At 44.0% G+C, this 24,173-nt stretch overlaps 1 protein-coding gene across 13 annotated transcripts in view; it reads right to left on the reverse strand.

Annotated features, from left to right (window-relative positions):
* TNRC6A (trinucleotide repeat containing adaptor 6A) overlaps nt 1-24,173 on the reverse strand; it is a 189,724-nt gene that overhangs the window by 45,766 nt on the left and 119,785 nt on the right. For 12 of the 13 annotated variants that reach the window (XM_060172764.1, XM_060172771.1, XM_060172772.1 and 9 more), the window contains one exon: nt 6,996-7,083. The exons of the other annotated variant lie outside the window; for it this stretch is intronic. In XM_060172764.1, coding sequence (XP_060028747.1) covers nt 6,996-7,083 — 88 coding nt within the window. Of the gene's footprint in view, nt 1-6,995; nt 7,084-24,173 lie in introns of those variants that run through there. 13 annotated transcript variants of the gene reach the window in all.

The following is a 24,173-nucleotide window of genomic DNA, read 5'->3' on the forward strand; positions in this document are numbered from 1 at the left end:
AACACTAATCATATATAGGTGTAGACACACACACATATATGTATGTTGTGTGTATGTATATAACTACTACATAGAGGTAATATATAGAGATCATAGAGAATTATAGGGCAAAACCTTAAAGCTGAAACCACATGGGCATCAGGCACTGCCTTTGCTGTGACTATTTAGTGAAGTTCTAGAGAGCTAGTGAGGTGTAAAATAATGGGGGTGCATCTTTCACTTTATATGGATCAAATAAAATGTTTTTTGCTTGATGGAAAGATAATGGCAGAAGACTAGTCAGCTATCTTGCATGCTTTCTTGGGGGAAGAAATCTTTTAAATCTGATAGTAGAAAAAAGCACTATTAGGGATGACTCATGAATTAATAAGATACAATTTTCTGAAGTCAAAAAATTAGCACAAAAATTATTTTGCATGTTTTTTTTTCTTCTAGAAGCTTTTGCTTTCTCACAGTTTACCACCAAAGGAAACTGTTGTTGTACATAGAAGCCTTTAATAAGCTCTCCCCGAAAACCCAAAATTGAAAATGCTAGGCCTTAGAACAGAAAGGATAGCAGCCATGTAACTCTTCTGCTTCAGAGCAGTGCTTGACTTCATTCAGTATTTTGTCACCTACAGAGAACCATGTTAAGGAGACAAAGGTGTCTGCCTGTCAAGAACCCTCACCAACATAGGAAAGATGTTATTACATATAGAACCTCACCGACACAGAAAAGATAATATTACATATAGAACCCAAGGGGGTTTACCAGGAGGAAACAGAACACTGACATAAAAAAAAAAAAGTTCCACTTCTTTAAAATGCATTTTTATGAGTTGCTTCAGGGGCTTAGCAGGTTACCCAAACTCTTACATAATTTTCCAAGTGAGGCTGGTGATTTTTTTTGTTTTTGTTTTTGTTTTAACCAGAACACTGCTCAGCTCTGGCTTATGGTGGTATGGGGGATTGAACCTGGGACTTGAGAGCCTCAGGCATGAGAGTCTCTTTGCATAACCATTATGCTATATCCCCAGCCGAGGCTGGTGATTTTTAAAAGCATTTGTTTGCACCACTCAAAATAATCGCCACTATCCACGTGTGGCCATTCACAAGTGAAATTAGCTACTTTGATTTGATCTGTGATAATACTTAACTGGTTTCTATTATTTAACAATTTGGCAATGTCTAATATGAATCATGTAAAAACAGTAATGTCTTCACTGGATTACATAAAGCACAGTAAAATGAACTTGCAGATTTCTTTTTTACTGTTGTGTGATCTAGTCATTTAAACCTCCTGGGTCTCAGCTTTCTAAGCCCTCACACGTAGGTGGAAGGTACTGCTTATCCTTCAGGGTTATTATGAACTCAGCAAAATCGGAAAAGATCTTTTCTGGGAAAACTATACAACATTATTTAGATATGAGGTATCGTTATAAAGTCTCTTGTACAAAACAATGTAAGGATTCTGGGAAAATTATTTCCAGTTTGAAGGTATTTTTCTTGAGGGGGAAAAACAAACAAGAACAAGCAAACCAGAGTAGAGTTGTGACTGCACAAGCAATAGTCACCACTGCCTCCAGCTTAGTTAAGAAGGCAAGGGACAAGTGGCAGACACACTGCACGCTGGGTGCTGTGTCCCTGTCACGCTCTCCACCACCTGCGTGCTCCAACTCCTATGTCTACAAACATGCTTCAGTGGTTACGGAGCCTGAAACCAGACTGCCTGGACCATTTAAACTGTGTCTGACCTTGGGCAAAATTAGTTAACTTCTCTAAAGTTCAGTTTCCTCCTCTCTGAGGCAGGAACATAAAACGCCTACTGCAGAATTATCGTGAAGTTCTAAGCACTTAGCATATATCAAGAGCTTATTTAGGGCAGTGCCCACTGAGTAGATAGAAAAGTCAAACAGATGTTAGCTGTTGCAGCTGTTATCACTAGCCACACCTGCCCATACTTTGACTCAGTCCTTTCTCTCGTTTGGCAATGACCTACCTCAAACTGACTCCCTATTTCCAAGTCTTGCTTTTTTTCTAATAATCTACAATGACTTAGAAACCAATACCAGAAATAAAAGATCTAGTCTGATTCCAGTCACTTACTTAAGGTTAGAGAGCTTCCCTGGGGCTTCTTAGAAAGCAACACTCAAGTCTAGTACCAAGGTCTGAATAAAATCCATTAACAACAAACAAAAAAAAACAGAACAAAACCAAAACCAACCAAACAAACAAAAAACCACCAAGGCTGCACAAAGGGGCAGGACTATCAAAGAGCTCCCAGCAGCCCCAGAGGAGTAGAATGCCCCAGGCTCCAGTCTACAACACCACGCAGCTTACAGGTTACTTGAGAACTGTCGCTACTTAGCTGGCTGGGCCTGACTCCTGATCTTAGAGCAAATCTGCAGGAGACAGATAGATGAGCAAACACTAAAGTTTCCAAAAGGAGCAAAGAAGTCGGAAGTGTTCTGCAACCCAGATCTCATTTAAGCTCAAAGTGAGTATTTAAATTCACACCTAGTTTTTAAAATAAAAAAAAAAGTTTCTCTCTTAACATAGCAGTTAGACTAAAAGACTCAAAGCCAAAAGAGCTCAATTTGTATTGTGGCCTCCCTCCAGCCCTCACTCCTTACAAGCTTTCTAGGAACTCACAATTACAAGCTTAAAGTAAAGGTTAAACTAACCCATCCCTCTATAATTAACCTATTTCTCAACCTCTTTTTTCCTACTCACTACATTTCTCTCAGGATTCCCACTACAAGTCTCTTCTAAAAGCAGAACCAGGAAATAAATCACAGGGAATAGTTGCCTACTGCTATGACTGTGGTCCCCTTCCTTTAAATACAGAAACAGCCTCCTCGTGCTATACTAGATCATCTTCTTAGTCTGAGAACCGAGAGAGCACAGCCATGACTGTTGGATATAAAGACTTTAAAAAGCCACTCAGTCACTGGTCTCTATTATACCGGGGCTGCAGCAGAACAGAAATCAGCTAATTTTGTGTAAACTGTATTTATAAAAAACAATTGATGGGTCCGGGAGGTAGCACACCAGGTTAAACACACATGGCACAAAGCACACGGACCGGCGTGAGGATCTCAGTTCGAGCCCCCAGCTCCCCAAGCCTGCAGAGGGGAGCTTCACAAGCAGTGATGCAGGTCTGCAGGTGTCTTTCTCTTCCCCTCTTCTACTTTTCTCTGTCCTATCCAAAAACAACAGCAAGGACAACAAGGGCAAAAAAAAGGGGGGGGTGGCCTCCAGGAGCAGGAGCCATGGATTCTTAGTGCAAACATCAAGCCCAAGCAGTAACACTGGAGGAAAAAAAAAGGTTAGCTAAGGCAAAATAATAAGTCATAATAAAAATATTTCAGTGAATCTTGCTGGTATCTTGTATCTTGTTTATATAATTTGTGTTGTCTTTTTTTTAAGTTGTTTTTAAAACTTATTTATGGATAGAGACAGAAATTGAGGGGAGGAGGAGACAGAGGCAAAGAGACAGAAAGATACCTGCAGCCCTGCTTAACCACTTGTGAAGCTTTTCCAGGGGCTTGAACCCAGGTCCTCGCGCATTATAATGTGAATTTAACCAGGTGCACCACCACCTGGCCCCTCTCTCTTTTTTTTTTAATAGGTAACTCGTGGTCTGAGTTTAAACTTCTGTAAAAGACTAGTATCTACTAGGGACTGTTAAATCTCTATCTTCTGTATTCATGGCAAAAAGACCTAAAAAATGCTTTGTAAAAACCCATCACAAAATTCTATTTCTAGCTTTAAAGTTCACCTTTACACTGTGAAAAAGAAATGCATATGGTAACATCCTGTATTTTATTTTCTATTAATTAATTTCTTCATACCAGAGCATTGCTCAGCTCTGGCTTATGGTAGTATGGGGGACTGAACCTGATACCTCATAGCCTCAGGCATGCAAGTCTGTTGGCTAGCTCCCCCGCCCACTATGGTATCATTCTGTATTAAAAGGAAAAAGTCACAGCACCATGTTTTGGGAGAGCACCTGCTGAAGGAATTAGATTTCATTTCTATTTCTAGTCTGCCACCCTGATGTTAGCTAATGTTAATGCTTGGGTCCACTCTCTGTAAAATGAACTGATTAGCACAGACAGTACCTGGCATCTTTCTCAGAAATAAAAATATATCATTTTTTAAAGTATGCACAGATTACATAAACAGGCAGACTTCTCAGTGTGGTGAGCTTATGCTCTAGCATCTTCCTGTAAAAGGGCCGGCCGGCCGGCCGGCCTGCCTGCCTGCCTGCTTTCCGTATATGCCTGTCGCCTACCTGGATGCACCAGCAGGTTGGCTCCTACTACAGACAAAAGCCAAGCTCGAGGGAACTTGCCTGCAAATTCCTGTGACTCACTATCTTTCACATGGGTTATACGTGTGCCAACTTGGGAACTGTTTTGTTTAGTGTAAGAACTATTTGGTATCAGCCTACAGAAATACCAGCTGCTCTTACTTCAAATGGGCTGCATTTAAATTTCGGTGTGCGCTATTTGGAGGCTGGGTATTTGGAACCCAGAGTCCTCTTTAAAGTGGCAGGCAGTCTAGTGTACTACCCAAACATTTGTTAGTGGTTTTAAACTTTCCACTGTAGTATGTTCAGATGTATCAATAGATAGTACTGTTTCCAGGAGATACAGGAATACTCTATCAGTGCTAAAGATCTGGCAAAAGAAAAACCTCCTCACATCTCCAAGCCTCTGATGGCAGCTTTAAGTGAGACATTTTGGGGGTGAGACCACTAAAACCATGGAAGTGAAGCAGGGATGGAGGTGGGCAAGAGTACAGAAAGCTGTCGTTTCAGATTTGGAGTTAAACTAAATAGCAGTCATCATTCAACAGTAACTTGGTGACTTGGTTGAACGATTGCATTTGGGTTCTGTTCTTTTCTTTTCTTTTTCATCAGAGCATAGTTGAGCTCTGACTTGTGGTGTGGGGGATGGAGCCTAGAACTTTGTGGAGTCTCAGGCATGACAAAGTCTCTTTACATAACCATTATGCTATCTTCCCAGCCCCACGTTTGGATTTTGACTACATGCAGAGAACATAAAGATGAACTTTAGCGATCTGAGTCATTAGATGAAACTGTTACAATTTAAAAATTATACTCAAGTTACATATTTTTAAAAATCTGTGATAACTGAAACACTCACTTAACTGTCCCCTTCTTTTTCTTAGCATTTTCTCGGTCAATTTCAAATAAACGAACTTCATCATATATTGCTTCTCCAGCCATTTCACATAGATACTGACTTAACAGTTGAACCGTGAACTTCTCTAAAGAGTCAACAGCCTCAGACAACACTCAAATGCTCGACAGACTACTGACTGTAAAGCAGACCCAAGCCTCCTCAACAAGAAAACAACTCTCAAAGCTTCTTAGAAATTCTTTTCATTAAATAAGTCCTTCACATCATGGAACAAGAAAGATTCTGGTAAGTCTTCTCCAGACCTCTGAAAACTATAGGTGACAAATCTTTTTCATAACAAAGACTGATCAGATTGCAAATAAAATCTGGTATCAGTAAGTCTCTGGCAGAGACCTAAAACATCACTGTGTCTATGCCAAAACTCTATTCCAGCCATAAAAACGGCTATCAGCAAATCTCTTCCTAGTCACTTCTAAGAACATCCAGGCTACAGTAACGGAATTGGGAGCACTCTTACTCTATACTCTACAAGTCTCCAATACCAGATGATGACGCTGTAAGTTCAGAACTGAACTACATCTTCCTCCTTTATTTGCCTTAATTGAAGTAATTGCTCACAAAAATGCACAGCAACCCCCTTATCCAGGTTCCATCCTCCATGGAGCCCTGAAGCCAGATTATTAACAAACCCTATGTAAAGTGAAACCTCCACACAGGAGTTGAGTTACTCAATCTGGAACCCCTAAGTCAATTATCCTCAGAGCTTTTCAATAAACTGTATGGACTCTTTTGATCGTACCTCACGGCTAACTCAGTCTTAAGTCTTTACCCATGCCAATCCAACTAAACAATGCTGAGGTCAAGGTTCTGAAGGGCGGAGTTCTATCACTACCCTAAAACACCCCAAGTGTTTCTCCAAGACCCGAAGGCCAAAATTCTCAAGTGTCCCCAGCTACCAGCAACTTCACTCACTCAGTTACACCCTTCTCTCAAAGGCCATTCTTTAACCTGGACAATCTAAAGGAGCAGAGACGCCTTCTGCTCCTTCCTTCCTGTCTAGACTAAGGAAAGTTACCTGTCCCCTTTCAGGCTGAGTCAAGCACTTCTCTCTGTGTTAACATCTTCTGTAAGCTGTGCTTTTAAGTGATCTGTAGAGGGATGTGCCGCCGCAGTCTGTATCCAGGTTCCAGCACAGTGCCTGGCATACAGGGGGCCTAAAGCCCAATTTCTCACTAGAACACAGGAACTCGACTACAGTAATAAGAGTGCCCAACTTACTTAACTTGTGTCAGTCTTTAGCATTAATTTGCATTTATAACTATGGACAGAATTGTCTGCCCTTATTTTTAAACACCCTAATGGAAACTGCAAATGAAACAAAAACAGTCCAGGTACTGAACAAAAAAGGAGGGAAATGGACACTTTATTTCCTCCTACGTGCATTCTGATGGGTTACACTGCTTCTTCTAATTATTCACTTCTTTCACAGAGCATAAGGAGCCTAGGGCCCAGAGGAGGCAAATAAGGCCACATCATTCTGTGTGCTGTGTGGAGAGCCAGATTCAAACTTACTCCAAGCGACCATGATGTAGAATGAAAGTCCAGCAACAGCTAACTGGAAGGTGAAAAGGGCTGCATAAAGTACTTACCTGGGAGGGGGACAACGACTGGCACAATTAAATAGCTAAGCAATAAATTTCACAGGTGGCAAGTTACTATACATGCATATACAGAGACATTAAATGTGAATGTAAATCTCCACTGATGTGGAGGCAGTAAATCAAACACCTGAAAAGCCAATAAAAGCAACATTTTCACTTCTCGGAATAGTTATACATATACTACCTTCTTTTGAGCAGCTTCCTTCTTTTTCTTGTCGTCTTTTTTCTTTTTCTTTTCTTCCATCAACTGTTCTTCTTCTTGCACTAAATCCCTGAACCACACAGTTGTAATTAACGTTCCCAAAATGCATCAAAAAATTAAAATATTACATTTTATTTTTACTAGTAACAGCAAAGTGAATTACTCTTTTATCATTCACTGAGCTAAAACACGACCTAAATCAGAATATATGGACACTACAAAGTTCTTTAGGAGGTCAAGAGAAGTAGAACTTTTATCTTATCATATCGAAGAAAACAACCCCAAATAATCAGGTTTCATACTAGGAAACAAGCAGCTCTCTCTGATTCTAGAATGTGAGCAGTGCGAACACTGAGTCAGTTACCTTGATTCTGGCCCCAATCATCAGCGGCCTTAAGCAGGCAGTGCTGGAACCCCCCACCACCACCACCACCGCCGCCCCCAGGTGGGGAACTTTGACTTTCCTTAATCTAAAAGGCTTTACAGCTGTTTTGGGAACACAAGTTATTGATAAATAAGTGACTTGTATTTCAACAGCATTTTTCAGTCTACAAACATTCCAAGCTATTCTATCAATGCTTGGCAAACCATCACTAACACTCAATGTGTGGGTTTGTTTTAATTCTTAGAATTACAAAGGCTTCAAGTTGTCAACAGAATCTCTCATTCGGGATCTCAAAATGCTAAGACTGGGCAAATGTGGTTTTCTCCTTCCCAGACTACCACAGGGACACAAGCGGTCAGATAACAAAGCTGATGAATAAACAAGAGCAAAGGAAGTTACAATTCAAGAAGACACACGAGAGCAAGTGTAACGGGCTGGATGTGCGGTGCTCCGGCGGACTGTAGTCTCTGAGAAGGCCAGAGGTAGCAAAAATAGGCATGGAGCAGGAAGGGCTGAGGGACCCAAAGGCCACAGCTACTTGACTCTCATCACTTCGACCTCAGGCCTCCATGGCCACAGCAGGAGCAGCATTTGAGTCCACTCTACAACCGAAATGAAGACCCTACAAAGACACTCCTACACCTCTGACAAGAGGGAGCTGAGGCAGCTCCTGCAACAGGTTTGGTGCCTCAGACAGAAATCTTTCTGTGGGAGACGTGGATTTGTACCTGAGACAAACACAATCGTGCAAACAGCATCCCCTGACTGAGGAATAACTTTCTTACTGGAAACAGCTGTTGGTTCCCTGCATCACACCCTTCAGTGAAGCCTGTCAACCAATACTCCTCACTCACACAGCTCAGCATCAGCTCTGCATTCAAGAGAAGGAGGGCTGGGGAGACAGAAAATGGCTCTGCAAAGGACTTTCATGCCTCAGGCTCTAAGGCACCAGGTTCCATCTCCAGCTCCACCATAAGCCAGAGCTGAGCAGTGCTCTAGTCTGGTCTCACAATCTGTATCTCTCACCTAAATTAAACAAACAAACAAAACAGATACAACAACCAAAACCGAGCGGTGCTCTGGTTTTCGAAAGAGCGAAGAGACTGAAAGGAAAGGAAATCTACAGAAAATTAGGGAGAAATTATTTTCACCAACACCAAAGTTTTAAGGAAACCATTGGAGTGTTTCACTTCAATTATCTGAAAAAGTCTAGAGCCTAGACCTGTATTCACAGTACCAACAAACAACCAAAATTTACCAGAACCTTGCAGAAAAATCAATGCACAAAAATTGAGTTGCTAATTGTCTCAGGAAGGCTCATCATGAATGTGAAGTGGCACTCTGGGGTCTCATTAAAAAATGCAAGGGGCGGGGCTCAAGCCCCTAGTCCCCAGCTGCAGGGGAAGCTTCACAAGTGGTGAAGCAGGGCTTAAGGCATCTCTCTTTTTCTATCACCTCCCCTCTTGATTTTTCAATCTCTACCCGTAATAAACTCTTTTTAAAAAACAGAAAAAAGACGCAGCATTTTAAGCGCAGGTGGCGCAAAGGCACAAAGCCCAAGGACCAGCATAGGATTCCGGTTCGAGCCCCCGGCTCCCCACATGCAGGGGAGTCGCTTCACAGGCGGTGAAGCAGGTCTGCAGGTGTCTGTCTTTCTCTCCCCTTCTCTGCGTTCCCCATCTCTCTCCATTTCTCTCTGTCCTATCCAACAACGACGACATCAATCATAACTACAACACTAAAACAACAAGGGCAACAAAAGGGAATAAATAAGAAAGAAAGAAAGAAAGAAAGAAAGAAGGAAAGAAAGAAAGAAAGAAAGAAAGAAAGAAAGAAAGAAAGAAAGAAAGAAAGAAAGAAAGAAAGAAGGATTTTCAAGTCTTTAAGAAGAAGTCAGAAGGGGCTCTGGAGGGGTGCTGCAGTGAGGTGACACAAAACTTATGTCGACTTTGCGATGAGACAGAAAGGAGATGCAGGGAAACAGCTAGCAACAAAAGGAGAGACATAACGTACCGACGCCGACGCTATTTTGGTCAAGCTAAGTCGATGTAAGCTTGAATCTGTTCCAAGTGGAAAGAGATAGTAACTTGCTATATTGTCATTTTATTCCAAGTAGAACTGCCATGTGGTGACTAGAGTAACAAAACAGATTTGAGCCAACTGTAACTCTGACTCACTCTTTTCACATTCTGTGAGGGATGCGATGGGGGAGAAACAAAGTCATAGCACAGTCCCAGCGAAGTCAGGGATCAGAAAAGGCGCAGCAAAAGGGAGAAAGAGTAAGATCAGTGACTGAACGCAATCAAGTTACACAAGCTACCTATGAAAAGCTGGTCTCTACCACCAAATACTCTCTCACTTCAGTTTTTTCCTCCCCTCATTAAAAGTTGTGATAAATTCCTGGGCATATCTACTTCACAGAAGCTTTTAAAGGACCGAATGAGAAGTGCTTACTTAACACATGGCCTCCTCAAGTAGGCTCGAATGTCTAAAACACAAGCCCTTCTCACCGAATCTCAGCGTCGCCTGGAAGACTATTTACTCTTCTTCTGCCAAGTTAGTATGGGCACTTCTTACGCAGAAAACTCAGGGGTCTTTGACATTTGCCCTTTGTGCTCTCATGTGAATTACAGACACATCCTTAAGTTTGTTCTATTTAACTATAATTTTACCCTAAAGGATCTTTCCTTACTATTTACCTGGAAATTTTTTTCTCCCTTGTCAAACTTCACTTTGAGGGTTTTTGATGAGGATGACAAGTGTTTAACTGGCCCTAAAATGGTCTCCTTAGTACTTAAAAGATGTGTGATGCTTCCCGCCCTGGCCCACGTGCGCAGCAGAGTCGCCACCAGAGTTAGTGCTGGGGTTCTATCTGCATGGCTCCAATGATCCTTTTTTTTTTGCCCCCAGGGTTATTGCTGGGGCCCAGTGCCTGCACCACAAATCCACTGCTCCTGGAGGCTATTTTTTCCCCTTTTGTTGCCCTGGTTGTTTTATCACGGTTGTGGTTGTGATTATTATTGTTACTGGTGTCACTGTTGTTGGATAGGACAAAGAGAAATCGAAAGAGATGGGGAAGACAGAGAGGGGGCAAGAAAGACACCTGCAGACTTGCTTCACCGCTTGTGAAGTGTCGTGTCCCCCCCCCCCCCGCAGGTGAGGAGCCAGGGTCTCAAACTAGGATCCTTATGCTGGTCCTCATGCTTTGCGCTTAACCCACTGCGCTACCACCCAACCCCCATGGTTTTTTTTTTTTTTTTTTTTTTTTTTTTTGTCTTTTTCTTTAAACAGAGGCGAGAAACAGAAAGGAGAGACACTTGCAGCACTGCCCCACTGCTTGCAGGACCTGCCCCTGCAGGCGGGGACCAGGAACATGACCCACCAACCCTGGCCACACAGCTGTAATCTCTTCGACACTATCACGACAGCCGGCTAAGCACATTTTCCCCATGTCTCCTCCTTCAAAAAGCCAACTGGAAATAGTTAGCCATTTTTGTCTTCTGATTTGCTGATAAGAATCATAATGATGACCCACTCACTCAGTGTATTTTTACCTAAGTTTTTTTCTTTGATTTGATAGGATGGAGAGAAATTGGGAAGGGAGAGGAAGACAGGGAGAGAGAGAGAGACACCCGCAACACCGCTTCACTGCTGGCTAACTTCCCCTCTGCAGACAGGAGTGGGGATTTGACCTGGGATCCTCTTGCAAGGTGCCATATATACTCAACTGGGTGCACCACCATCTGGCCCTCACTATTTTTCAATAGTTGGTTTTTATTCCCAATAAAGGTAAGTTGAGAATGTAAGGCTATACTAGTATTTTTCACCAATTTTATTGGCAAAAATATCCAAAGATGCCAGCGAGAATGAAAACTTAAGAGGCTTTCTTGGAAAACTTCTGGAAATTACTGTAGTGATAGTTTAATAACTGAAGCCACACCTTTACCAGCCAGTCACCCCATTCTTCAGAACGGGTCTTAGAGTGTAGTAAAGTGCTAGTACAAGAAGACTCCTTGCTGCCCACACAGCGTGAGAGACAGAAGGACAAACAGCACAACACCTCTCCAGCGTCCGCGGCCCTTCCCCAGGACTGGTGACTGGTGGCCCCACGTGGTGGCCAGGAGCTCGAGCCTGAGTCCTTGCACATGGCAGCTGTGTGCTCTCCCGTGTTATCTCCCAGCCCCACATCCCCCAGCAGTTCTTCACACAAAGAACAACTCTAGGTCACACTGCTGAGGGGAAGGGGAGGAAAGGAAACAAACAAGTTACAGCCCAGAGTATTTGTTAGAAAAAGAAAGTCAACCAGAAAGTTTCTATTTGGGGCCTAGGGGACAGTGCCAACAATAGCAGCCGACTTTCATGTCTGAGGCACCACAGACTCCAGGGGCAATCGCCAGCACTACACAAGCCACAGCTGAGCAGTGCTCTTGTTTGTTTTTTTTTTTTTTTTTAAGTATCTATTTTTCACTGTAAAGAAACAAAGGGGAGGGTAGGAGAGGTGAGTCTAATTGTTCCGCAAAAAGACTTCCATGCCTAGGGCTCCGAAGTCTCAGCTTCAATCCCTCACACCTCCACAGCCAGAGCTGAACAGTGCTCTGGTGTAAAAAATGTGCCCAATTGTTATATTATTTAAAATAAAAGGGAAAGAAGAACAGGTCCCCAAAATACTGGGTGAATCGATTCTCCACTTCAGCAGTTACTCAGTAGTAACCTACGCACATTTGTTCAGGGATTCCCATAACTCAAGCAACTCACCTAACCCCAGAAGAACTTGTTAGAAAATAAGATTAAAAAAAAAAAATTGGGGTCGAGTGGTGGTGCACCTGATTGAGCGCACCTGTTACAGTGCACAAGGGCCCAGGTTCAAGCCCCCGGTCCCCACCTGTGGGGGGGGGAGCTTCATAAGTGATGAAGCACCTGGCTGAGTGCACAAGAATCTGGGTTCAAGCCCTGGGTCCCCACCTGCAGGGGGAAAGCTTTTCGAGTGGTGAAGCAGGGCTCTTTCTTTCTCCCTAACTCCCCCTACCTTCTTGATTTCTGGCTGTCTCTATCCAATAAATAAAGATAAAAAGAAAGAGGAGGAGGAGAGGGGAAAGATTTAAACCACAGTTTTGTGGGAACACTTGGAATAAGGGAATAAGCACATTAACTGAAAGAGGCTGTCAGCAAGTCCAAGACAGTAAGAGATGGCAGGACCTACCACAGGTAGGAAAGGCTTCAAGGAGCAGGAGAGGCTTTTCTAGTACTGGTGAAAAAAGTTAGCATTTTAGAAATTAAGAAAAAAAATGTAAATGGAGGCTCTGTTATCAGAGATGTTACTACTAAGACAAAGAGGTGTTTCTGTCTTTCTCCAGCCTGTGTGCAAGGCCTGCCCACCCTCACTCACAGAGGCGAGTTAGGTCACAGACTAGTCAGGAAATACATCTCACATCTTTTGCAAAGGAAAGGGAAAATGCAGCTCTCTCTTACATTTCCCTTACACATTTCTATTTTCTCCCACCCTTTCTGCTTCTCCTTTTTCTGTTTGCCAACCTTCTTGTTTTTTGGGTTTTTTTTTTGCCCTCCTACACCTAAATTAATCACCAGTCTGGCACTACACAATAGGAAGTCACTGGAAACCTTCAAAACTACAACTTTACCAGATGGTAGAGATGGAAACTCAACTGCAGCAAAAATAGGTTAGGAGTGGAACTGGGTTTGGATTGGGAAAAAGTACCTTTAGGCCGGGGGAGATTATAGCATACTGGTTCTGCAGACACTCTCACACTTGCGGGTCCCAAGTCCCAGGTTCAACCCCACCACCACCACCACAAACCAGAGCTGAGCAGTGCTCTGATTTAAAAAAAAAATTAAGTTAATAATGTTAAAAAGCCCCTTTGATACCTAGGGAAACCCCAACTGGTAGAGTGCAGGGCTTTCGAGTCTCAGCTCAATCCTGGCACTCCATGAACCAGAGTAGTGCTCTGGGTCCCACTGGTTCCATGAAAATCAACCTCTTTCCCTCTTTCTCTCAGATATGAATAAATCTTACAAAAAGAGAGAGAGAGAAAGGAAGGAAGGACGGACGGACCGTGGCAGTGATATAGAGAGGCCGACACAAGAGGGTCGGGTTAGTTGTTTAGTTCCACAAGTACTGAAGTGGCTCAGCAGAACTTGACTGACCCACACCATCGAATAACGTGCCAGAATAAGCCGGTAAACGTCTCCATGTCCTGGTGTCAAAGGGTCTGGAAGGCGTGGGGTTAGCGGAGGGGAAGGAAATGGGGGGAAAAGGCCCAAAGCTTCAGTACATATACACATATATCCACGTTTTCATTTGCATAAAGAAACTCAAAACAGACACTAATAAAGTCCTTATTTGTGACAAGAAAATGAGGGGGAAAGAGAAGAGGAGGCAGAGTGGCGGCAGAATCTTGCTAAAAATTAGGCAGTGCTTGAGCAATATGGCATAAGCCGACTGCTGAGCCCAGGCGGGGCAGAAGAACCAGGGCTGGCCTCCCTGCTCTAAGGACAAAGGGAGGCCGAGTCCTGTGGTGCAGGAGGGGGAGATTCACAGATACCTACCTTGGGGGAATGTCCAAAGGTGAAGCCGTCACAACAACCCTGTTAATGGACATTCCCTCAAGAAAGTGACACTGAGCGATGGGGATGGTGGAAGGAGAGGAGTGTCCAGGTTCAAGTCCTGGGACCATGGCGTTAAAGAAAATGTCCAGTGCTGTGTGATCTCTCTCCCTCTGTCTTGCTCAGTGAAAACAGTTGCCCAGGGAGTCGGGCAGTAGCGCAGCAGGTTAAGCGCAGGACCGGCAGAAGGATCCCATTCGAGCCCCTGACTCCCCATCTGCAGGGGAGTCGCTTCCCAGGCGGTGAAGCAGGTCTGCAGGTGTCTGTCTTTCTCTCCCCCCTCTGTCTTCCCCTCCTCTCTCCATTTCTCTCTGTCCTATCCAACAACGACGATATCAGTAACAACAATAACTACAACAACAAAACAACAAGGGCAACAAAAGGGATTAAATAAATATTTAAAGAAAGAAAGGTGGTCGAGGAGGTGGCGCAGTGATAAAGCTTTGGACTCTCAAGCATGAAGTCCCGAGTTCGATCCCCGGCAGCACATGTACCAGAGTGATGTCTGGTTCTCTCTCTCTTCCTATCTTTCTCATAAATAAAATCTATAAAGAAAAAAAAATGTTTTCCAGAGTCAAGAAGCCATGCATGTGGGAGACCCTAGCTCTGAAATTTTAGTTAAGTAATGTGAAAGTAAGAAAACAGGGTCTGAGAGGTCACAATGAGAATTCAGGTGGCAGATTCTGGATCTCTTTAAAAATGCAAGTCATAGGGTGGGGCGGTGGTGCAGCAGGCAGAGCTCCTGTGTGGCCATGTGCAAGGACCTACGTTCAAGCTGCTGACACCCACCTGCAGAGGGAAGCTTCACGAGTGGTGAGGCAGAGCTGCAGGCGTCTCTTTCCCTCCCCCTTTCCTCTCAACTTCTCTCTGCCTCTAGCAGGGGAAAAGGGGGGCAGGAAGCTTAGCTCAAACATTATTTTCTTTTATATGTACATATATTTATATTTTGACCTTTATTTATTATTGCAGAGAGAGAGAGAAATTGAGAGGGGTGAGGGAGGTAGAGAGGGTGAGAGACAGAGACACCCCTACAGCCCTGCTTCACCACTCGTGAAACTTTCCTCCCTGCAGGTGGGGACCAGGGGCTTAAATCCAGGTCCTTGCACACTGCAGTGCGTGCGCTTAACCAAGTGCACCACCTCCTGGTCCCCAAGGGTGTTTTCCATAGAACACATAATCCGAAAAATAAAAGAGAGCTAATAAAGAAGTACAACCCTGGGGAGTCGGGTGAAAAGCACAAGGACCGGCGTAAGGATCCCGGTTCGAGCCCCCGGCTCCCCACCTGCAGGGGAGTCACTTCACAGGCGGTGAAGCAGGTCTGCAGGTGTCTGTCTTTCTCCCCCCACCCCCATCTTCCCCTCCCATCTCCATTTCTTTCTGTCCTATCCAACAATGATAACAACAATAAAACAAGGGCAACAAAAGAGAATTTAAAAAAAAAAAAAAAAGCACAACCCTGGGGACCAAGCAGTAGCACACTGGGTTAAGTGCACATAGTACAAAGTGCAAGGATCCCAGTTCGAGCCCCCGGGTCCCCACCTGCAGGGAGAAAGCTTCACAAGTGGTGAAGCAGAACTGCAGGTGTCTCTCTGTCTCTTTCCCTCACTATCACCCCCTCCCTTCTCAGTTTGTCTCTATCTAATATAAATAAATAAATAACATTAAGAAAAAAAAAACGTGTAAAAAAAATGAAGAACCTAAGAGTTCCTACTAATACATGAATGAATGAACGAATGAACAGGGTAAAAGAATACGCATCTTACATCAGAATATCAACTAAAGAGGAATTCACCAATACAGAACTTTGAGGACAAACAAGGCAGCAAAGTGGTCTCAAAGCTCTCCCAAGAGTAAAACATCAAGGGTTTGAAAGAGAAACTGAAAAAAAAACTGTTCCAAAATGCATGTGACTAAGCAAACATGAAAACGAAGTGCAAACTAAATAAAGCGCTTGAGTTGATTCCTGTCCAGGAAAATATATATATTTGCTCTAATAGGCTTTGGGACGACAAGAGAAACCTGAATAAGATTTCTTAACATAATTAAGATTGTCCTAGTACTTTGGGTGGCAGGCTTGATCTGCTAAGACTTACTCTGAAGAGGTGTGAGACTGCACTCCTGACACATACAGCCTTGTCAACCAGCATTACTACATCAATTTTGATAATGGTACTGTAATAACTAAGCAAAATTAAATTTTCTCTAAATTAGTCTCAGGCTAAACCTTTTCTTCAAATTAGTGTCAAACAGTTCAGGAAAAAAAGTGTATATAAAAAGAGTAATGACGGGAGTCAGGCGGTAGTGCAGCGGGTTAAGTGAAAGGACCAGTGCAAGGATCCCAGTTCAAGCCCCCGGCTCCCCACCTGCAGGGGAATCACTTCAGTTGGTGAAGCAGGTCTGCAGGTGTCTGTCTTTCTCTCCCCCTCTGCCTTCCCTTCCTCTCTCCATTTCTCTCTTTCCTATCCAACAACAAGAATAACTAACAATAAAAAAGAATAAACAAGTAAATAAATATTAAAAGAAGAAGAAGAAGAACTCCATCACAATGACAGGAGTACACTCTTGTTTTACAAAGTGCTCAAGACAATGATCCCTTAAGACCTGCTGCCCAGAAACAGAACCGTTAGCATTCCCATTTGAATCTCGAAGAAATCAAGGGCCAGAGAGTCTGAGTGACTTGCCCGGCACAAGGCTGCCTTGAAACCTAGTTTGCTAAGTCACTCTTGTAAATTTTACTCTTTTGAGGCTTAACACAATTACTTCTTTCATGATTTTTTCCCAACTCTTACAAACTCAGCCTCCACTCATTTCCAACTCACCCTTGGCCTCTAATTAAACAATGCTCGTTTTCTAGTCACTTCAGTCTTACTCTTCCAAATAGGACTAACTAGTGCTCTGGGGACTGGAACTAGTTCTGTTAGTTAGTATGTACACCTGGCACTGAGTACTGCAAGAAAGCGCCACTCCTGCTCGTTTGCTTGCTTTCACTAGCATCTAGTGCAGTCACCGCCACCTGAAACGCACGCTCCCTTTCCACCCCCTGCTGCTGATGCCCAAGAGTGGTGGGCTCCGATCTCAACTCCGCTACCAACCTGTCCGCAACTTGCTTCATTTCTCTAAAGCCTCCATTTCCTCTCTTATGGGAGCTCTGAAATCGTATTTCACTCAAAGTTGTTAAAATTAAACTAGCTGACATATATGAAATATTTAGCAGATACAGGCAATAAAACGGACAGTAGCTATAAGAGGCGAGATGTGTCAAGATATAAAGGTTTTTCTCTTGAGAGAAAACAAGGGAGCCAGGTGGAGATGCCCCTGATTGAATGTGCAAATCACAGTGCACAAGGTCATGGGTTCAAGCTCCCCAGAATCTGCCTGCAGTGGGAGAGGCTTCACGAGTGGTGAAGCAGGGCTGCAGGTGTCTCTCCCTCTCCTCCTTTCTTTCTCTTTCTATTCAAAACCAGTAAATAGAACACAGAGCTGAGGAGATACCATAATGTCTGTATAAAAAGATGAGAGAGAACATATGAGAGGAAATGGAAGTGAAGCACGTGCTAGAATGGCTACCATTCAGGAGACGGGCGAGCTAACAGATGTTCATGGGGATGTGGCGAAGAAAGCCGCAGCACACTGTTCGTGGGGAGGGACACTGGTTCACTCGCCATGAGACACGGTATGGGGGTTCACATAAAAATGACAAACAGAAACACTGGCAACTCTACTTCTTGGTACACAGCCAATGGAAATGAAATACCATCCTATGTTCCTATGTTTACTGCGGAGATAGAAAAAATGTTTTTCTGACAAGTCAGGAACTCACACATGTCTGACTTCACCACTCAGAGAGACAGACAAAAGCAGAGACAGAGGGAGAGATAACACAGTAGCAAAGCACCTCAGAGCTGCAGTATTTCCAGGTGGTGTCAGGGGCCGAGCCTAGCCATGCATGGCATGGCAGGCGATGCTCTGGTTCCATCTCTCTTCCTCCACCCTCTCTCTCATAAATAAATAAATAAATACATATATAGTTTTTATTTATTTACTATTGGATCGAAACAGAGAGAAACTGAGAGAGGAGGAGGAGATAGACACCTGCAGCCCTGCTTCACCACTTGTGAAGCTTCCCCCATGCAGGTGGGGACCAGGGGCTTGAACCTGAGTCCTTACGTACTGTTATGTGAGTGCTTAACCAGGTATGCCATCACTTGGCCCCTCTCATAAATATTTTTAAAGCTGAGCATACCTGCAACTAGAAGATAAATTAAGTTCAGAGACCTAACGCAAAAGACAGTGATTACAGTCAATCATGCTGTATTCTACACTTCAAAGTTGCTAAGAGACTAGATCTTAAGTGTTCTCACCATAAAGAAAGGTACATAATTATGTGCCATAATGGGGGTGGTTGGCTAAGGCTTTGGTGATAATCATATTGCAATGTACAACTGTATCAAATCAGCACTGATGTACATCTTAAATTTATACAAAGTTATGTCAATTCCATTTCAATTAAAGACAAAAAATAAGGCAGAGCTCTAAGGAAAACTGTAAATGATTTCACTTGTCAATCATGGCTTAACACTGGAAAAGAAAAAGAAAAAGAAAATGAATATAGACAATCACAGCAAAATGTAGAATTTGGCAGATCCCAAACCAGTAAGTCAAGACACAGAACTCTAAATTCCCTACCTGACCAGATCAGGTACCAGGCACCAAAAGAAAACAAAGATAAAACTGGGGCTGGGCGGTGGCGCACCTGGTTGAGCGCCCATGTTACAGTGCACAAGGACCTGGGTTTGAGCCCCTCGCCCCCACCTGCAAGGGGAAAGCTTCACGAGTGGTAAAATAGTGCTGCAGGTGTCTCTCTCTCTCTCTCCCCTCCTCTCAATTTGTGGCTGTCTATCCAATAAGCAAATAAAGATATTTTTAAAATTTACAAAAAGAGAGGGGGTCGGGCGGTGGCGCAGTGGGTTAAGCGCACGTGGCGCAAAGCGCAGGAACCAGCGTAAGGATCCCGGTTCGAGCCCCGGCTCCCCACCTGCAGGGGAGTCATTCCACAGGCGGTGAAGCAGGTCTGCAGGTGTCTGTCTTTCTCTCCCCCTCTGTCTTCCCCTCCTCTCTCCATTTCTCTCTGTCCTATCCAACAACGAATTGCGTCAACAAGGGCAATAATAATAACCACAATGAAGCTACAACAAGGGCAACAAAAGGGGGGAAAAATGGCCTCCAGGAGCGGTGGATTCATGGTGCAGGCACCGAGCCCAGCAATAACCCTGGAGAAGGAAAAAAAAAAAATTTACAAAAAGAGAAAAAAGAAAACAAATATAAAACAAGAAAACAACAGATCAGTAGCCCTTACAGATATACACAGACAAAAATCCTCAACAAAAGACTACCAAACTGAATCTAGCAACATACAAAAATGACCGCATACCATGCCCCAGTGGGATTTATCCAGGAATGCAAGGTTGGTTTAAATATAAAATTCAATCACAGGACAAAAACTACGCAGTGACCTCAACGGCACAGCAAAGGCATCCAACACCCTTTCACAGCAAGACAAAAACGCTAAAACAAGAACAGAAAGAATCTTCCTTGACTCAATAAAGGCCAACTACGACAATCTCACCACTCATATCACAGCTAATAGTGAAGATACGTGCCCTCCAAAGCAAGACGAGGATGGCAACAGCTTTTGCCACTCCTGTTCAAAAGAGTACTATCGATTCTAGTCAGAAAAAGGAGCAAAGAAAAATAAAAGGTACCAAGATTGAAAGGCAGTTATAAAAACTTATATAAGTGACATGACCTTATATAAGGAAAGACGCATATGAGCGTGTGTGTGTGTGTGTGTGTGTGCGCACACACACATACACACACACACACACACACACACACACACACACACACACACACACACTCCCTCTCTCCCTCTCTCTCTGAAATAATAAACCAGTTCAGCAAAGTTACCAAGCCCAGGACTAACACAGAAAACCCGACTGTCACATTACAATATGGCTGAACCTGGAGAAGGCTGTATTATGTTATGGGTGGGCAAAGCTCTGATTCCAGTTATATGAGATCCTTACAACAGTCAAGTTCACTCAGAGAATAGGTAGAACAATGACTGTCGGGAAGTGGAGAACAGAGCTTAACAGGTGGAGTTTCAATTCTACGAATGAAGAGTTGTGCAAGTAGAACCTGAACTGGAGTTGGTGTATTGCACCAAAGTAAAAGACTGGGGGGGGGGGGGGGGAGTGTACAGGTCCAAAAAGAATGGCAGAGGATCTAGTGGGGGTTGTACTGTTGTGTGGAAAACTGAGAAATGGTATGCATGTACAAGCTATTGTATTCACTGTCGACTACAAAACACTAATCCCCCAATAAAGAAATCTAAAAAAAAGAAAGAAAAGAATTATGGAGCTGCATGGTGCTGAATGCTGCACGTGCGGTGAACGTGCTCAGCAGCTCTGAAATGCGGTCACAGTCAACGCGGCCAACTGAAATTAAATGAGAGAATTTTGTTCTTCAAGTAATGACGGCCCACAGAACAGGAAAGTGATTGTAAAGCACCCAAGAAAACTGTACTTGGGACAGAGGTCTGGTTTTTGTTCACCAGAGCCCTGAGCAGCTCTGGCTTATGGTGGTACTGGGGATTGAACCTGGGACCTCAGAGCCTCAGGCATGAGAGGGCCTTTTTATTTTTGCCTCCAGAGTTATCTCTGGGGCTCAGGGCCTGCACTACAAACCCACGGCTCCTGGTGGCCATCGTTTTTCCATTGTTGTTGCTGCTGCTGTTGTTGAACAGAGAGCAAAACAGAGAGGAGGGGAAGACAGAGGGAGAGAAACAACACCTGCATACCTGCTTCACCACTTGCACGCTTTTAATCTTTAGGTCCAGCCTAAAGATTAACATTTTTTACAGTTAAAAAAAAAACAGTCAGGTGGGTAGGAGACAGATCACTTGGCAAAGCACTTGACCAACCACTTTTAAGGTCCTGGTATCAAGACTTGACACCACATGGAAATATCACATTAGGAAGACAAAATGGTGGACACGACGCCTGTCCTTTCTCCACCTCTCTCCCTCCCTTTCTAAAAATTAAAGACATGAATGAGAAAGTCAGACCAGGAGTGGGAGCATCATACATGCATGAGGACCTGGTGCTACAAACATCATACAATAAAATTTAATTTTTTTTAATTTAAAAAAATTAAGATTAGAGGGGCTGGGGAGACAGCATAATGGTTATGCAAAAGCCTTTCAAGCCTGAGGCTCTGAGGTCCCAGGTTCAATCCCCAGCACCACCATAAGCCAGAGCTGAGCAGTGTTCTGGTTAAAAAAAAAATCAAATAAATTAAAAAAAAAAAAAGATTAGAGAGATACATAGTGGTATTACACCAGACTCTAATGGCTAAGGCCCCAGAGGTTGCAGGTTCAAATCTCTGGCTACCACCATATATCTGAACTGAGCAGAACCCTGCTCTCTCCTGCTCCATTTTTTAAAAGAATCAATCTTTCTTAAAATGGAGACAGGTGGTAACGCACTGAGTTAAATGCACATGGTGCAAAGCACAAGGACCGGGAAGGATCACTATTCGAGCCCCTGTCCCCGGATCCCCACCTGAAGGGGGTCACTTCACAAGCAGTGAAGCAGGTCTTCAGGTGTCTATCTTTCTCTCCCCGTCTTCCCCTTCTCTGTCGATTTCTCTCTGTCCTAACCAACAACAGCAGCAATAACAACAGCAGCAATAACAGCAACAGGAAAATGGAAAAAAATGGCCTCCAGGAGCAGTGGGTTTGAGCCCCAGCAATAACCCTGGAGGGAGAGAGGAGGAAAAAAAGACACAAAAAGATGCTCAATATCATTATTCATTAGGGAAATGCAAACCAAAGCAAGCCACAGGGAGATGTCACACTCACCAGGGGAGGATGTGGAGACCAGAGCCCACAGGTGGTGTGGACGGAAGCATATCCAGCATATCCACATGCGGCGCCAACAGTCTGACAGCTAGCTCCTCAAAGAAGCCAAACACAGAACCACCATGTGCCCCAGCAACCCCATTCCAGGTATATACCCAAGAAGACCGAACACATGAGTGACCACAGAAACCCCTGCACAAATCCTCATGGCAGCACCACCCATGACAGCCCCAAAGTGCTGGAAAAGCAAAACGGAACGGTGCTTCATGTGGGCCGACCTGGAAGGCACGGCCTCTTGGACAAGGCTGGCACAGACACCATATACTCCATCCACACAGAACGTCCGGAGTCGGCAAGTCCACAGAGAAAACACAGTGGTTAGGAATCTGGGGGAGGACTGGCCTCTTGGTAAGAGGCAGGAGACCGGGGGTGGGAACAGGACAAACTATTCTGGAATCAGGGAGCTGTGGTGGTAGCACAGAGGCCAATCTGCCGAGACCCACGGGGCATACACTTCAAAAGGGTTGCTTCTCTGGGTAAGCAAAGCTTATCTGAATATACCAGTCATAAAAACTGAGGGAGAGGTTGAAGGGAGGGTTTTCAAAAGGAGCTGAGGGCTGCATGTGAGGTAAAAGGGCTAGCCCTGAACAGATAAGCTGAGCACTGACACATTCCAGCTTCAACTCCTGAGTCACTGCGGCTTCTAGGTGACCGGCTTCCAGGAGGCTCAGAACCGAGTTACAGCTGCATGGGGAACGTGTCCACTTTCTGTCCAGAAACTTTCTGTCTTTGCACAGAAGATTCTCACTTACATGCCTCATATCACCTAGACTGAAAAGCTGAGTATGACATCCCCATGACACTTACTGCAAAGCTGTCGGAGACTGAGGTATGACTCAGAAATACAACCGTGTAGTCAAGCACCGTCAACACTATTTTCTTGTGTGTTCTGATGGGCTACTCCAAAAGATTAAGAGAGAAGGAGCCCGACTCAACCAAACGCAGACGTCATGATTATAAAAACACTCAGTATCTCTGCAGCAAGCTACTAGCTGACTGAAAACCACCAGTAGAACCGGCAAAACAAGCGACTTGGCTTCATGGTGTTTATTATTGTACAAAAGCCAATCAATTGGTGTTTACAGAAAATATCTTTTAAGGTTCAAAGTAGAAAATTCCTTAACCGGGTTTCAATCTGTTCCCAGCATTCCACCTGCAGCGGGAAGCCAGCTGAGTCATCGTCACATAACAGGCTACTAGGAAGGCTAGAGACCGCTTCGCAGGGAACACACACTTGGAGCACGCAAACCACAGAAAGCGAAGACCGCCTTCATGGAATCTTAAGCTAGATGCTAACAGAAATTCAAGCTATAGTTATTCTCGAGAACTGTCTCTGTTTCTCACTTTTTTGAAGAAAGAATGCCACAGTTGAATATCACTCTTGAATCTTGAAATCTCCCCCCAAGCTCTGAGACTGTTCGGTTCCTCTGAAACCTGCCCTATACTGCAGTACTTCTTAATCTCGGAGGAGTGGCAGTCCTTTGACACCTGATAAATGCTAATGTCCAACTATGCTGCTTTGAACATTCAGTTTTTCAAATGACTTCATACCCCCCTGCCACCTGCACTGTGAAAGCCAGGAGGAGAACCTCTATTTTGGTGGCACGGAACAGCTCATTTGAATAATGTGCCACCCTGCCATGTATGAGACCCAGGTTCCGTCTGACTCAAGGACATCTCAGCGCTGTGCTCTCCTTCTCTCAATCTCTCTCTCTCTGCCTTTCTACTCTAAAAAAATGGGGGGGGGGTGAGAATGGTGGCATAGCACCACTCAACTGTCAGTGGAGTAGTCATATATATATATATCTTTTCTTAGTTATCAGGTAGGACACAGAGAAATTGAGGAGGGAGAAGTAGAGAAGAGACAGAGAGACATCTGCTTCACTGTGAAGCTTTCCCCCAGCAGGAAGGGAGCAGAGGCATGAGCCCAGGTATATAGTACAGTGCACATGCACTCAACTGGGTGCACCACCACCCATTGTAAGAACGTATATTATGGGACAGAGACATAGCTCAGCAAGTAGGGTGCCTATATTGCTATGCACAAGGCTCAAGGTCAAGCCTCAACATATGGGAGGAAGCCTTAAAAAAAAAAAAAAAAAAGTGGCTCAGAGCAGTAAAACTGCTTGCTCAAGCACCCAGTCTGAAAAAATAAAACAAGAACAATTAAATG

This window comes from Erinaceus europaeus, chromosome 15 (assembly GCF_950295315.1).
Source record: "Erinaceus europaeus chromosome 15, mEriEur2.1, whole genome shotgun sequence".
Lineage (NCBI taxonomy): Eukaryota > Metazoa > Chordata > Mammalia > Eulipotyphla > Erinaceidae > Erinaceus > Erinaceus europaeus.